This window comes from Pochonia chlamydosporia, chromosome 1, assembly GCF_001653235.2.
Source record: "Pochonia chlamydosporia 170 chromosome 1, whole genome shotgun sequence".
Taxonomy (NCBI): Eukaryota; Fungi; Ascomycota; class Sordariomycetes; order Hypocreales; family Clavicipitaceae; genus Pochonia; species Pochonia chlamydosporia.
In genome coordinates this window covers 6,240,405-6,255,885 of record NC_035790.1, presented here as the reverse complement: position 1 = coordinate 6,255,885, position 15,481 = coordinate 6,240,405, and the positions used below count along the sequence as shown (strand labels likewise).

General features: G+C 51.2%; 7 protein-coding genes across 7 annotated transcripts; 4 read left to right on the top strand and 3 right to left on the bottom strand.

Annotated features, from left to right (window-relative positions):
* Window positions 1-67: 67 nt before the first annotated feature.
* VFPPC_13125 (ribose-phosphate pyrophosphokinase 2) lies at window positions 68-1,406 on the bottom strand (the record flags this gene model as incomplete). Its single annotated transcript, XM_018290902.1, has 6 exons — window positions 68-130; window positions 192-265; window positions 328-463; window positions 536-853; window positions 914-1,214; window positions 1,327-1,406. 6 exons carry the CDS (start codon window positions 1,404-1,406, stop codon window positions 68-70), a joined length of 972 nt encoding a protein of 323 aa, XP_018150139.1.
* A 1,365-nt stretch (window positions 1,407-2,771) lies between these two features.
* On the top strand, window positions 2,772-4,553 carry VFPPC_01638 (phosphopantothenoylcysteine decarboxylase; the record flags this gene model as incomplete). Its single annotated transcript, XM_018281428.1, has 1 exon — window positions 2,772-4,553. One exon carries the CDS (start codon window positions 2,772-2,774, stop codon window positions 4,551-4,553), a length of 1,782 nt encoding a protein of 593 aa, XP_018150138.1.
* A 316-nt stretch (window positions 4,554-4,869) lies between these two features.
* Window positions 4,870-5,476, top strand: VFPPC_15405 (hypothetical protein; the record flags this gene model as incomplete). The annotated part of the gene is made up of 2 exons (XM_018293158.1): window positions 4,870-5,041; window positions 5,202-5,476. 2 exons carry the CDS (start codon window positions 4,870-4,872, stop codon window positions 5,474-5,476), a joined length of 447 nt encoding a protein of 148 aa, XP_018150137.1.
* A 1,374-nt stretch (window positions 5,477-6,850) lies between these two features.
* On the bottom strand, window positions 6,851-7,132 carry VFPPC_15404 (hypothetical protein; the record flags this gene model as incomplete). The annotated part of the gene is made up of 2 exons (XM_018293157.1): window positions 6,851-7,046; window positions 7,095-7,132. The coding sequence occupies 2 exons, from the start codon at window positions 7,130-7,132 to the stop codon at window positions 6,851-6,853; spliced, it is 234 nt and encodes a 77-aa protein (XP_018150136.1).
* A 1,503-nt stretch (window positions 7,133-8,635) lies between these two features.
* On the top strand, window positions 8,636-11,371 carry VFPPC_13124 (hypothetical protein; the record flags this gene model as incomplete). The annotated part of the gene is made up of 1 exon (XM_018290901.1): window positions 8,636-11,371. One exon carries the CDS (start codon window positions 8,636-8,638, stop codon window positions 11,369-11,371), a length of 2,736 nt encoding a protein of 911 aa, XP_018150135.1.
* A 719-nt stretch (window positions 11,372-12,090) lies between these two features.
* VFPPC_15403 (ubiquitin-conjugating enzyme spm2) lies at window positions 12,091-12,700 on the bottom strand (the record flags this gene model as incomplete). Its single annotated transcript, XM_018293156.1, has 2 exons — window positions 12,091-12,339; window positions 12,548-12,700. 2 exons carry the CDS (start codon window positions 12,698-12,700, stop codon window positions 12,091-12,093), a joined length of 402 nt encoding a protein of 133 aa, XP_018150134.1.
* A 652-nt stretch (window positions 12,701-13,352) lies between these two features.
* On the top strand, window positions 13,353-14,676 carry VFPPC_01635 (stomatin family protein; the record flags this gene model as incomplete). The annotated part of the gene is made up of 2 exons (XM_018281427.1): window positions 13,353-13,747; window positions 13,878-14,676. The coding sequence occupies 2 exons, from the start codon at window positions 13,353-13,355 to the stop codon at window positions 14,674-14,676; spliced, it is 1,194 nt and encodes a 397-aa protein (XP_018150133.1).
* Between the last annotated feature and the right edge of the window lie 805 nt (window positions 14,677-15,481).

Genomic DNA, 15,481 nt, shown 5'->3' with positions numbered 1-15,481 from the left:
GCAAGACGGAAACTTACAAACGCCAAAGCCAAGGTATTTTCAAATTCAATCGTGAACACATCGACGCTTAGACAGGGGCGTTGGTGAAAAGGTAAGAAACCGATTCGCCATTGTGTGTGCGGCGAATTGCCTGAAAGAGGACTGTTAGTTACAATGACCACACTGTTGTTGGAATGCTGCATCGCACATACCTCTGCTAGAGTGGCCGAGACGTCAATCACCTTAAGTTTGGGACATCTCTCAGTCTTGTCACCGAGGGGAACGGCTACACAAAAAAGCAGTAAGCATCTTATTAGACATGGTGGCAAAGTCGCGAACTTGACTCACTGTTGGTGACGACCAATCCGGCGAGACATGAGGCATTAATGTTCTCGATAGCCTTGCCACTTAGAATACCGTGAGTGACGATGGCGTAGACTTCTTTTGCGCCGTGCTGGTTTACAGTTTCGGCGGCCTTGACAAGCTATAGTGTCGGGACGGTTAGGAAAAAGTTTATGACTGGAACCTAACAAAGAGGCAGGATATGTTTGCTTACAGTTCCGCAGGTATCAGCCATGTCGTCAACCAGAATGGCAACCTTGTCCTGAACATCGCCAACCAGGACCATGCGACCAACGACATTGGGGCGAGGTCTCTCCTTGTGGATCAGAGCAAACCCGACATTCAGACGATCAGCGATGGCGGTTGCTCGCTTGGCACCACCAGCGTCAGGCGACACGATGACGCAGTTTTGTGATTCCAGGTTCTCGCGGATCCAGCGAAGGACAGAAGGCTCAGCATAGAGGTTGTCGACAGGAACGTTGAAGAAACCCTGAATCTGAGAGGCGTGCAAGTCCATGGTGATGACGTGATTCTATGAGGCAATGTGTTAGCTGGTTGTGAGAGGAAACTTATACCTGGGTGATGGACATACGCAACCAGAAACTTGGAGCATGTTTGCAATGAGCTTGGCACTGATAGGGGCGCGCGACTTGTCCTTCTTGTCCTGGCGGGCGTAAGGAAAGTTGGGAATGACTGCAGTGATTCGGCGAGCAGAAGCAGTTCGGCATGCATGAATCATGATGAGCAGTTCCATTAGTCCGTCATTGACATCCCCGGGGGCTGTCGACTGGAGAATGAAGACGTCTTCATCTCGAACAGATTCTCCAATAGACACACTGGTCTCCTGATTTGAGTAGTTGAGACTCATGGTGTTGGCTATATCAATGCCTAGCCTGAGGGAGTTGTGAATGTCAGTGGTTGCTTGATATTGCGGCCATCGGAAGAGACCGGCGGCATGAATTGCACGATGAACATGCACCAAGAAGCACAGAAAAAGAGACGTACCGGCTGGCGACTTTGGCACTGAGCTCCGGGTGAGAGCTCCCAGAGATGAGCTTGATTTCGTTTGCCATTTGATCCAACATTGCCGTTGAGACTTGCGCCAACAAAGGGACTGAAGTAGAGAGTGGTGGTTTGAGGTCGAGGTGGTGAGAGAAATTTTTAGCGCGAAGCGGTTTAGACGTGGGACTTGCAGCAACGAGAAAGGCCTGATGTGACTGACGAATGAGACGAATGAGACTGAGTCTGCAGCAGAGACCCGAAACTCGGAGGACGGATGAGCTGGACTGAATGCGAATGTCTGGTTTGGCGCAGATATATTCCGTGAATGCGATTGACTGCTATTGTTGCATGTTTAAATGCTTCGTCGATAAGAGTTTGCCAATGAGATTTTTAGCTTTTATTTTTTTTTGTCGTCGGCACATGCAGGCTCTGGATGGAACATGAAGGCTCAAAGTTCAATTGGCGCCACGGCTGCTCCAGTGGCATCCAGGACAGCACCAGACCGGATGAGTCCCAACTTCAGTCCAATCCAGTAAGCCCGCCTGTGCAGGCCTGGTCGTTCCCCGTTCCCGGCCGAGTCGAGTCATGTGATGACGCCTCAAGTGTGCAACTTTGTATTCAGGTTCAATGTTGTCTTTTTCCATCAGATCCTGTGTCTTGCCAATGGAATAGCCAGTAGCTACAATTCACTGGTGGGATTTTCATACACTTTGATTGTATACAGTATTCAGGCAATGCAGGCTCTGCGGTGTTCCCGAGTTGCGAGACAGCCATGTGCACTGAGACCAAAGAGATATTCACATCTGGAATAGCCTGGCCACAGGTGCAGGGACAGTCAGCGGGTCGCAGCGGCTATTACAGGCTGCAGACTCACTAAAAGCCACTGAGGTTCAGCGGGCATTTGTCTTTCACAGTCGACATGCAGTTGAGTGTCTGGTGTCTGGTCTGGTCTGGTCTGTTGCCCCTGCCCTCACGGATCTCAACTGATCCCTCCATGCCCTCGTGTCCTCCAATCTCCTGCAGCCCAAAAAAAGTTAAAACATCAATTTGATGCGCGGGGCGCACCTTGACGTCTTTCCTCCGTCAGCCCATTCCCAATCCAACCAGTGGACATGAACCACTTCATCCTCCATTCGTTCAACCAACAGAACATTTGATCAACGTGCATCATCACCCATCAACGATACCCTCCCAGAGAACCAATCACCCCCTCGCCACTCCAGTTCTAGTTGGGAGTCAACACCAGCCTCGGCCAAGTCTCAACTGCTACCGTAGAACTTGACCGTTGCGTCCTCCTCCTGCTGCTGCTGCTGCTGCTGCCCAAAGCTGAAGCTGCCCATACCAAGCCAGACATCTGCGTTCCCATCCACACCGCTCCTGGTGCTTTCACGAAAAGCACCAGCGAATCAATCCCTCACCATGTCCTGCGACCTGACAACTGCATCATCATGGAGAACTTGTCGTTTCTTCCGCCACGCCTAACATCGTCGGCATCGTCATGTTCGTCTCTGCAGGACATGTCCTCGTCGAGAAATCGCAAGTTGCACCTGCTCGTGGCCGCTACCGGACCCCGCGATACATCATGGGCCCAAGCGCTCGTCGTGCGACTGTCCAAGAATCCCCATATCGAAATGCGAGCCATTGTCGACGATGTTGTCCCCCGACTTACCCAGACCATCATTGTCATGGAAAATCGGAGCCTTGCCACGGGACAAGGCGAACGCGCCGACGACGTCGAGTTCTTCCGCCAGCAAGCCTTCGAACTAGTCGATTGGGCCGACTTGTTAGTCTGCGTTCCTCTGGACGCAGATGGGATTGCCAAGATGCTGGCCGGTATTGCCGACACCTTTCTGGGCGAAGTACTGCGAGGATGGAATATTCAAAAGAGCGTCGTGCTGGTTCCGGGCATGAGCACACACATGTGGTCTAACCCGGCGACAAAAAGACAACTCAGTAAAATACACAGAAAGTGGAATTGGATTCGAGTCATGACGCCGATTCTATGGCATTACGAGGGGCAGATGAATCCCAAGAGGGTGCCCAACTGGAATGGGTTCAACGAGGTGCTTGGAATAATTAAAAATCAAGCCGATTTACTGGGCCTTGGTCGAGATGTCGAAATAGCCACTGGAACTGTCGTTGTCCCCGATACGAATGTTCAAATTCGCTCGAAACTACCGCCCGAAATATGGACAATGGTCCTCGACCAAGCTGGTGACTGGGAACTCGCCAAAGCACTCGGCATGTATACCAATCTTCCCATGCCAACTGCCTGGTCCCTCGAACCCAAGGATCCTTCTGTTCCCCTCAAAGTATACGAGCACGAGCTTGAATGGACAGCACTTACGGGAAACTCGGCAGCTATATGCAAAAAATTATCACAATCCCCGCCCAACTTTCGAGATGTGCCCGCCTTGGTTGTCAAACTCATTATCCGCTTCGCTCTTATTGATGTCCTGGCTTACATGGAGGCAAACCGGCCAGACCTATTTAGAGCCTTTGACGGAACCACGCTCCCCACCAATGCTTCAGCATACTACCCACGAACAGATGTTCTCGATTTTTGGAAGCAAAGCAAATGGTTCCGCGACGAACACATGTACGATGCAGAAGCCGTGGATGGAGCGTCAAAGAACGGCCACGTCCGTATCCTGGACTGGTGGTGGCGCCGCTCCGGCCTCCCCCTGCGGTACACAGAAACAGCGCTTGAACAAGCCAGCGGTCGCGGACACTTACTCGTCCTCGAATGGTGGCGTGATGCCGCGGCTCAAGACGAAGAAATTGTTCTCCGTCCCGGCCGCTCTCTCCTGTGGGCATCGCAGCACGGACAAGCAGACGTCCTCAAGTGGTGGGACGCATCGGGTATACCTGTCGCTCATGGCGATGCCGTGACCAAGGTCGCTTCCCGCTGGGGCCAAGTCCAAGTCCTCGAGACTTGGCGCCGTCTCAAGGGTGACAACAAACTCGTCTTTGATCCTGATGTTTTACTCAGTTCGACTATACACCAGCATGTCGATGTGCTGGAGTGGTGGCGCAAGTTTGCACACGGCGAGCTGGAAGGCATGGAAGGGAGAAAGCAGCTCGTTGAGTTCCGGACGTTCAACATTGAAGAAGCCTTGGAGGATAGCATCGGCGATGCGGACCAAAACAGGGCCAGGAAATGGTGGGCACAGTACGGATTGGATTTAGGCATGAGGAATGAGGAATGGCTTCAAACGAGGTACCTGTAACGTGGTCATGGTCATGGCGCAGCGGTTGTCTTGTCTTCCACCGGACACGGAGTTTTGAGTATTTTGCGAATTTGAGGCATGGCGTATGGAGAAAAAGGTGCCTTCTTTGGTTTGTTACCACACATCACACTGTACCTCTTGTTAAACATGGCAGACATGGTCAAAGAATGAAACTAGTCCAGTCTATGATGTCTGCCCACATCGCGTGAAGATTTCTGCCGAATGATGAGAAGATGGCATTAGCGTGAACCCTGATTGAATCGCAAGGTCGTTACTCCGTACGCATCAGTCAGAATTCAAACACAGCTCAGGTTCCATGCCATCTTTCACGAGGTATTCCATTGCACCATATATGATACTCATCAGCCTGACAATGAGACTGTCTCAGGCGTCGAGTATTTCATACGAGGCACGGTGTATCTGCAAGGTTCCAAATCCTGGATGCACACGTGGCTCGTTGGCAATAAAAGCCAACTACTGCATCGTGAGCTGACTTCAACACAATCGTGACAAGTCATTTTACCTGATGGTTCAAAATTTGCCAAACAAAAAAGAAAAAAAGGTAGAAGTCGCAACATCAAGGGTCTGTAATGCCAGCAATCTGTGAAATTGTTCCATCGTTAGAGGCGCGGGTGTAACCACGGGAAGAAAACGGCGTCTTATCCTTTCCTGTCCAAGCTGTCGGGTCGCAAGCATGTCAACTTCAGCCTCGTTCCGTCCAAGTTGCACGCATTTGTACAACGTTGCCTGTAAGCCAGGGGTTCCTCCAAAGTAAATTTTGTTTTCAGGGCAGGGCAGGGCATGCCAGGGCCTCAACGATCGCCGGTACTGTGCGTCCCAGGAAAGGAACAGGGGAACAAGCTATCAACCTGTGTTTGCTCCGCATAGGCCAACAAGACCCTGGACTAGCATTTGTGTGCTGAAAAGGGGAATACGTGGCTGCCAGAACCTTTTCATATCAGAAAGATGTAAAGTACCAGCCTGCCAAGAGCCCCTTTTGCAAAAAAAGACCACGCTGAGCTGCCTGTTCCATCTACTTTTGCCCCGAGCGCCAGGGACGGTCACCGAGGAAGGCCACTTAGGAAAGTCTCTTTCGGCGAGAAAGGAGCCGAGCAACCAAGTTTAGGCGTTTACCGCAGGGTCGTGTTTTGTTTTGTGCAGCGACACCACTGTGGCATAGGAAACAAGTACCGGGGATTGATATACATGATCCAATCGGACAATCTAAGACAAAACGGCCAGGTGGAAGAAAAAGGCTGTCAAAAACACCACGCAGGGACTGACTGAGGTTGGTTGTTCAAAAGCAAACCCTGAGATGGGCGAATTGGCACATGCCAAGAAAGGCAAATATCGTCATTCTTTCATCTCCCGTTCTCCACCCCTGTGGCCGCTGCATTACACTGTGGGCGGCAACTGACGTGAAGAGGTGGTATGCTGGTTGGTGTGGTCAATGTGCTCTGTATGTACTCCGTAGTCTGGTGAAGTCTGCTGGGTGGACAAATGAGTAGCCCATATGTAGGCTAGGCTAGCCTCAACTTGGGGACGAAATTTTACCTGCAGGACAGTTGAGATTAATTAGTTGGCCCTGACGTACTGTACTATATTGAATGGAGTACGGGCGAAGTTGGGGTAATATCCCAGTGCTTTGGTGGACTTTGAAGGTCGAATCCGGTGCTCCTAGTATGACAAGTCAGTTGGTCAGTCTCAGACCAGGTCCCTCTTTGCTGCACAGCAAACCCAACTTCTAGAACATCCGAGCTTCCATTCCGTACAAGGACCAGGGCTCTGAGTCAGGCTCAGACATGTCGGGCTTGAATCAAGTCATTATCTAAATGTTGACATGTCAGTCAGTACTTACAATGGGCGGGTTCAATGCGCTGCAGGACCTAACATGGCCTTGATGCTTTGTTCAAGCACGCTGTCACGAAGTACTTCGTGCTGTAGGACATGACAGGACATGGCCAGACGGCTCCCAATCTCCCCAGCCGCTAAAATGACTAGCTGGTAATTTCCAACGGCTGTGACATTGTGCGGCACGCTCGTTATTGCCAGTGATGGCTCGACGTGGCTTCGTGCCGATCTCCTTGTGCCACCCACCAACCATGATGGAGGGAGGACCTTTCAACCTTTGTTGAGGACAGAAAGGGCAGGCTAGCAAGTGCCTGAGCGAATCCTCATATTAATATGTGGTCATGGAAACAAACAGCGGCTAAATTCGTGTCTAGTGTGACCTTCTTTCCTTGAGAATTGAGTGGCCAGCAGCAGTTCAGGATGTCCACAAAGCCCTCGATATCTCATTACCCAACTGCCCAGACAAAAAGATTCGGGCCGTCTTTGGTAAGTTCGAGTTTCAATACAGTCCGGGAATCGTAAAGGGCGAGCGTCGTGATGGCTGTTTGGTTCTCCCTCTCACTGCTACTCTGGCAGCATTCTATCAAACCACCCAGTTCAATGGTCTCCGGTGCACTGTCCCAGTAAGAGCCACAGGATGACCTCAGATATTAGTTATTAGAGAACACATACCAGACCCTTCGTGCAAGCCTCCTCTTCTTCAATGGCAACATGGTGATGTGCCCCATTTTCCGTTTAGCACAAATTGTGTTGAGCCACCGCCGCCACATTAAAACACCGGATATTGCCCTCAGACAGATTCGACCGACTGTTGCATTGTCCATATGACTTGAATACGCATTGTTCTCCTGGAAAAGTCGCTGCCACTGACACGCAAGGTCCTTCCCCATGACACTTGGGTTCACTTGTTAAGCGACCGGACCCTTGTCACCATGCCCATTGCACAGAGTACCAAGCTTGTAGAATCCCATGTGCTTGGCTGTATTTGTATCTTGCTCGCCCAGTTCGAAGCGACCTCTCTTCCGAGTGGTGGGCGGTACAATATTTCGGAAGCTAGGAGGACCGAAATGGCCTCCAAGCTGCTTCTCTTACCACCTTCAGAGTTAGCAAAACTCTTGCACCCCTGGCTGCGTGACTCCATTTTGGCACGAGCATGGAGCTGAGCGACCCTCTTTGGTGTAGAAACTATCTCCAAGACGAGCTAGTGTAAGCGGCACCACGCCGTCATCTTCAGCACCCACCGAGGCTAGGATCAGCAACAAGCTGGATGGACAGGGGCCGACAAGCCAGTTTTTAGAGGCTTGGGCCAATCCATCACGAGATGGTTGACCCCAGACAAGCTGCAAGCCAGCCTCAGTACCAGAGCCGAGCCAGTGCTGGCCGTCAAGGAGACCCAAGGTTGCAACCCTGAGTGGTAAAGAGGGAAAAAAATCCAGCCATAGCTCAGTTGGTAACGGCGCGAGTACGGAGTACGGAGTATATGGCTGGTCGAATACCAGAAGCCGTTTCTCCGAGTACAAGTGTCCAGGGAAGCCTTGCAAGTTTCTTGTTTCGGCGGCGGCATTTGGTCGATTTCATGCACACGACCGCCAGTCGATACTGTTTTTTTGCGACCTGCCTGTCCTGCTTGTCTCATTCTTTCATCCCAAGGGAGGCGCACCAAGATCAGCAATATCCTTCGGTCGGGGTAATCGCCGTCATCTGCTGCCCAGTATCCTGGCAAGGAAAGGCTCTCCTCCGACGTCCCCTGCTCAGCTTGATCGGCCTGGCGCATTCGTGGATTGCCTCTAATTAGACGGTGGGGAGGCCACATCCATCTCACATACCCAGTGCCTCGCAAGCAAATCCCAGTTCTTTCTTTCTTGGCAAGGAATCTTTCCCTCCTGTCACCCTGTCTTATTCATAAACTCGCCAGTTGGAACATCGTTGGAATAAAAGCGACATTAAATCGAGGGTGCTGGCGATCCGAATTGAAGAACATCCATCCGCTTCAGTCATTAAGCTTCGCCCACATCACAACCAAGAACAACCACCGGGTTTCGGCAGCAAGAGGCGTCGAGTGAAGTCGTAGTTCGAGGAAGGAAGAGAACTGCTGCTTGAAAAACACACACTAAAAAAGAGGGATATTTCTCTGCCACTCTACACATGACGTCTCTCACCATCACCGTCTTGCGTTTGAGATAGCAAGTTGGGAAGCTGTGTGGCAGCTTCCCATGGGACAGGGTGGAAATATGGCAAGATTTCCGTTTTCTATCACCAGCCGCAAGAAGCAAACCAGTAAGCCGCCTCCGCCAAACGCACCGTCGATGAGTAAGGCGCACAAGATCTTAGGCTCAACACCATTGAATATCGATGCTCCGGGTAGCTGGGATGATGTCGCGTCCTCAATGACCACCGATGACAGGTCTCCAATTACCGCTGCAAGTTATTCCGAGTCGGAACTGCGAGGTTATGAGTGTGACAATCAGGTTGCCATTGCCAGGTCGGACCAAGGTTGGGGGGAAGAGTCCGATATCATTCCTCATCCTTTAAGACTGAATGCTATCAACTTTGGTGATCTTACCGAAAGTGGTCGGTCAGAAACCACAGGAGCTTTGAGAAAGAGTCGCTCATCCTCGACAATTCGATCGTGGTATGATAAATCAAAGCTGCCATTGTCAATTTCCCAACAAACATCTTCGTCTGCCATTGCAAAAGGCCTGCCTCCAAATTTACAGTTGGGGCTAAACTTAAGCACCGGAGAGGAAGGCTGGAGGACCAAGCGGAAGCCAGCCAAGCTGGATCTTTCCCTCACCACTCGGAAAGGGAGCGATACCGAAGCAACAGGATTGGATACTGGATCTGGTTTTGATCGTATGCTGCGTTCACCATCCATTCTGTCACCATTCTCACCAATGTCAACTCGCTCTCGCGAGTCACGAAAGATTCGAAAGAAGCGAACCAAGGAGGAGCTGCATTCCCCAATCCCTGAAGCACCTCGGCCTGGAACCAGTGGCAGCAACCGACTCGGGCCGCCAACTCCTTCACTCTACGACCACTATGAGCAAATGTCCTTGCGACATGTTATGAGGCAAAGCTCGACGCCGAGCTTGAGAATGACTGAAAATGGAATATTAACATTAGATAATGTAATGGAGCGCCCAGGTGAAGATCAAGAGGAGGAGACAAGACCTTCTCATCGGCGGCAATATCACATACCTCAGACGCCAAAATACACCACGTTCACGAAAGCAGATTTGCAAACGTCGCCCGGAGATGCCGCCAGGAGCGTCTCCAGCCGTCACACCAAAACGTCAAAGACGTCGAAAAGCACAGATAGGTCGCTCATGGGTACTGACCTGCTTCAAACTAGTGTGTTGATGCTTTCTTCGGACTCTGAAGATGACGATAACGAACCAGAACGGCCAATAATCCGATCCCCAGTCTCGGCACCTGCAAGAAGTCCGTCAAATGTTGAGGATAGAGTACCTCCGCTCGAAGAATGCCGGCCCAGGGCAGCTCGCGGCGCGAAGGTTAGCCGAAAACAAATGAGCCAATCGAGTAAGCAAGGCAAACGAACCAGTTTTGCAGCATCGAATACGTACATTACTATTCCACCTCCTGCGAGCGGCCGCGAGACTCCTGTAACCATCGATTCACGGTCTGAGACGCCGATTGGGAACCTGTCTCAAGCAGCCTCTTCTTCCAGAAACTCTGCCACGTCGGACTTTTCGGTGAACTCGGGAATGACGTGGCAAGGGACATCCGGGTATGGCATCCAGGAGGCTCGAGCCATCACCATGCTGCCGGCTCGTCGGCCATCCAATGTGGACATTGGGGAAGAGAAGGAGGAAGCTTCCATTGCAAACACAGAAGGTTCGCGAGAACAGACTCTTCATCGAGCCTCGTCAACAGATCAACTGACTCCACCGCTGAGTCCAACATCTGTTGACTTTTATATCCGCTCCGCGCACTCGTCTGTTGACGGGTCTGGAAGTCACAATCGACTGATGGCAGTCACCCACCAAGAGGAAATGCTGCTGTCCGCATTGCGACGCAAACAACAGACCATGCACAGGACGTCGATGTCCCAAGTATCAGAAGGGAATGAAGATGAAGTTGATGAGGGCATCAACGGCCGGTTCAAGGATAGCCGGTGCGAGCAACAGGATGTCGAGGATATCGAAGAAATCGAACGCAGCCTGTCATCTAAGGAGCCAGCAACTCCCATGGAAGAGGGCCAACAGAAGGGGCATCGATCAAAAGGATCGCAAACAACCATCACTGGCTCGACGTTTGATTTTGGGTTCCCGGCACCGCCATCTTTCAGGGAAGCCGCCAGTATTGATGGTGAGCCTTGTTCAGACCGGCGCAAGTCATCTGGTGTCCTGCCTCCTCTTCAAACACAGGGCCTGGGTCTCAGCGATTCCATTCCTCCAAGTCCTGCCGGGCCTCCGCCAAAACTTGCGCTGCCGGAACTTCCAAAGCACGTAAAGAGCCTCAAATCTTCATCGAGCCGTGACACTGTCAGTAGTCATAGTCAGCAAGATGTGCTTCTGTACTTGGACGAGTTTGAGCCAAGTCCGGATATGGCAGATATTCAAGACTGGGAATCAGCAACCTCGCCCATTGCAGGGTCCTTGACTTCAGATGCGCTGCTTGGTAGACCTTGGCCTGAGCATAATCGACACAAAGCAAACAGTAAGCGGGCAAGAGATTCGTTCGCAACAAACTCGCAGTCATTCTTCCGTGCCAACACGTTCTCCAGGCAGAACATTGAGGACCGGGGTGATGATCAAGAAGAGGAGGAGCCGGCCTTTAATGAAGCCGAAGATGTTCCCCGTGCTGATAGCCCGATTTCCCCTGGGGCCTTCCCCTCTGTTCCAGCAAAAAGAACGACGATGACCAATACGGCACGTCTGAGTGCAGTTGGACCAGGCCTCTTGAGTAATGCCGGGGAACTAGGGTGGTGGGGAGATGATGATTAACTTACCCATGACGACTCTAATGACACATGCTCATACTTGCCAGTCTGGCATCAACTTTTTCTTAATTAATATGGATATCACCTTACCACCGCTCAATTTTTCTTTTCTCGGACAACAGTAGTCGAGGTAGTGTGCCAGCAGAGGCCACGGAACATTTCAGCACCCTTAAACATTTTTTTTTCGATGTGGCGTATTGCATACAAGCAAGACATGCTTGCCATGACATCCGTTTTCGGATAGGTAATAGGCAACATTTGTTGGGGGCGCATAATTACGCGAATTCTCTTGTTGATTTGATCATATTGAAAGTAGGGACGCAATTGCATGCCGTCTGGTATCGGTCTTGTTACTCAAAGCCACGACAGTTGCTACCCAATTCTATTTTTGGATATCACCATAGCCAGCAGGCTGGGATTGTGTATCCGGCCAGACATAATACAATCAATTAATTCAGATAAAAGGCGACGTTTGAAAAAGAAAATGCTTGTTCCTGGCTAATGATTCGTACGTTTGTGGTTTCGTTCATATGTCTTGGCTGTCAAGTGCTGGGGTGTGGGTGCCCATCATCTACTCTTCCCATTAAGAATATCCCTCATCGATGCTCTACGTGGTCTTCAAGGAGCTCATGAATAGGTCGAGCCTTCCGGGGGTTGGGGAGTTTTCTTGTTCATCGGGGCTGCCATGTATCTAAATGATGTCAACGACCTCGCCAAACTAGTCTAATCAACGCAATAACCGTCGGTTGTAAGAACAAGTAAATACCTTCTTAATTCGATAAGAACTGTCTCCATGGTGTTTTCTCGTTTCCACTGGGCGAGGCAGGGAAGCTGGTTGGGATCAACCATGCCGTTGCGCGGGTTAACACAAGGCAGGTTGACCTGGCTAACGAACTGAATCGTTGGAGGCACATCGGGATAGTTGTCGCCGCAATGCATCTTGACGCTATAGATACGGTTCTCGTGGACAGACTGTGCGATACGTTGGAGAGATATTAGCAAAGGATTCAATTCAGTAAACTCCAAACGCCAAAGAAAAAATAATGGAAAGAAAAGGGAACGGAAGGGAACGAGTGCCCCTCCATTTGCCCCTCATTGTTTCGTTCTCTGCACAATGGCAGACGCGGACAAGCTCCAGGGCATTTGGGTCAACGATAGGGGATGCATGCAAAGCACTCACATGAGGAGGTCCCAAAATGGTCCCGTTCCAGTTGCTCATGAGAAGGTCTTCACTGTCCTCAAGACCGTAGCTACAAGCCTCGGCACCAAGGCCCTTCTCGCCCTTCTCCAGCTCCTCCAGCAAGCGAAAGTTGCGTGGAACCTTGGCAGACATTGTAGCAGGATAGAGACGACTTCTTCCTTCGATGACGTGAGCGGTCGAAAGTCAGGTCCAAGGGGAAGGATGCACTCTGCGACAAGCAAAGTTCCCCAACAGGTCGGTGGCCGATTTGGACAGAGGGAGGGATTGTTGATTCAAGGGTCCGAGTTGTGAGTGCAGGCCAAAGTCAAGGTGCATGAGGTCAAGTGGTGGTCAAACGATCAGACGCGGGGCAGCAGCTCCGAGACTCACCAGGCTGGCTGGCTTGGCAGTTGGATGTCTGGTGTGAGAGGCTCAAGCTGAGGGGCTCAATATTGCCTGGTGCGGCAGGACCGCTGTAGCCAGTCCTCACTAGGCGCTGGAGTCTGTCAAACGTTTGACCAGTGGCTCCTTCTTCACAGCTCCAGTTCGCCCCGCGCCTGCCCATCAGGTCAAGCAAGACTTCCAAACGGGTAAACCTCGGCCCGCGTACCTCCCCGAACTCAGACGACCATCAGCTCGGAGCGCATTTCTGGTTACGTAGCGCAGCTTTAGTCTCTGGTCAACTTCCCAAGCAGCCGCACTCATTGTCCTCACCGTCGAGTCGACAAATTTCCCAATCACCTTGCCCGGCTCATGAGCGGCGTCATTTGCGTTGAGTGGCTGTGACGTACGCAAGAAGCCCATCATGGTGGCCGCCTCTCTTACTCGAGCTGCTCTCCGGAGCCCGTTGCTTTCACAGCAGGCTCGTCTTTTTACCTCGTCCGCCCGAACTCTCCTCCCGGCCAGCTTCGCCGGACCACTGCCATCATATTTCCAGAAGCCTCGACTCCCTGCCAATACGGTTGTTCGATTCGTTCCTCAGCAGACAGCATGGATTGTTGAGCGCATGGGCAAGTTCAATCGCATCCTCGAACCAGGTCTGGCAGTCTTAATACCCTTCATTGATCGCATTGCCTATGTCAAGAGCCTCAAGGAATCTGCCATTGAGATACCTAGCCAGAGTGCCATTACTGCCGACAATGTCACACTCGAACTTGACGGCGTCCTCTACACTCGAGTCTTTGATGCTTACAAAGCCAGGTAAGTCCTTCACCGCAAACTCACAGTCGGCTCCATCATCCGCAAACAGTGATTTTGGGCCGGCCAATTGCCGTTTCTTTCGATCGTTGAACGACCAAATCACTGTGCTAACATAGCTTCTACCTCATAGCTATGGCGTTGAAGACGCAGAATATGCCATCTCCCAGCTTGCCCAGACTACCATGCGTTCCGAGATCGGTCAGCTTACTTTGGACCATGTTCTAAAGGAGCGCGCAGCACTCAACACCAACATCACTGCTGCTATAAATGACGCCGCCGAGGCATGGGGCGTTACATGCTTAAGATATGAAATTCGAGATATTCATGCTCCCGCCGCCGTTGTCGAAGCAATGCACCGACAGGTCACAGCCGAGCGATCCAAGCGAGCAGAAATTCTCGACTCCGAGGGTCAGCGCCAAAGTGCCATCAACATCGCGGAGGGTAAGAAGCAGAGTGTAATTCTCGCTTCCGAGGCTATGCGTGCCGAGCGCATCAATGAAGCCGATGGTGAGGCAGAGGCAATTCTTCTCAAGGCTCGAGCCACAGCTGAAGGTATCGACGCGGTTTCCAAGGCCATTCTCGATGGCCGAGAAGGTGCCAAGGGTGCCATCAGCTTGACTGTTGCTGAGAAGTATGTTGAGGCATTTGGCAACTTGGCCAAAGAGGGTACTGCTGTTGTAGTTCCCGGAAATGTTGGCGATATCGGTGGCATGATTGCCACTGGGTTAAGCGTGTACGGCAAAGTAGGCGAGGCTCAAGCCAAGACCATGGCTAAGAATGTTGTCGACACCTCTACTTCAGCAGAAGGCAGCTATTCGAAGAAGGAAATCGAGCAACCGAAGTCAGAAGAGGAGGCGTCAGCCAGAAGGAGAGAACAAATGAGGGAAACGATGCTTGACGGTTTCGACCAAACAGCCGCCAAGAAATGAAAGGAGACATACCGTTGACAAAATATAGCCGCTCAGCACACAGTCGCCCCTCACAATAACACGCTACTCACTCACGATACCAGAGCTAATGGCTCTTTGCATGGCAACAGAAAAATGTATTCATTTGTGGTGTACCAAGGCAGTAGAAATCACCAGTTTGTGTTGTGGAGTAGGCGGGGAAAACAGGAAAACGGGTTCTTTTGTGCTTGTATTATTTTTATAGTCTTGTCAGTTGGACCTGATGAGGACCGAACTGGATTTAGAGCAACACGTCGCAGATGGAGTGGACTAGCGGCGCTTGTACTGTAGTCATGGACGAGAGGAGATCTCTCCGTGTTGAAGCATAAATCTCACGACACTTTGTATAAATTGCAGGCCCCGATTACCATTAACTCTGTGCCTTGTAACACATCTTGTACTTTGGCCCGTGGCGGCTCAAAGCAGCTATGTGTCAAGTACCATTCTTTGAGTAGTTTAAGATGCAGGCAAGGTATTTGCTCTAGTGGCCTCGTACTAGGTGTCTTCTACCTACATCTTGCGATATCTAAAAGCGTAAACTAGATACTGTGCAAAAATTAAGAACATCTCTCCTCTTGTGGTGAGAGGCGTGCAGAAGTGCTCATCCATATGTGCACTGTTACTAGGCCATATCCCAGTTTACTCTTCGCCCACACCTTGAAGCACTCAAAGGGAGACGAAGTGCAAGAAAAGGCAACACCTCAAACACCCAAAGCTTGTAGCCATGTTAAGGAGCTGGATCAGACAAGTGGCGAGTGCCAGGGTCAGTGTGAGTTATGCTCATACT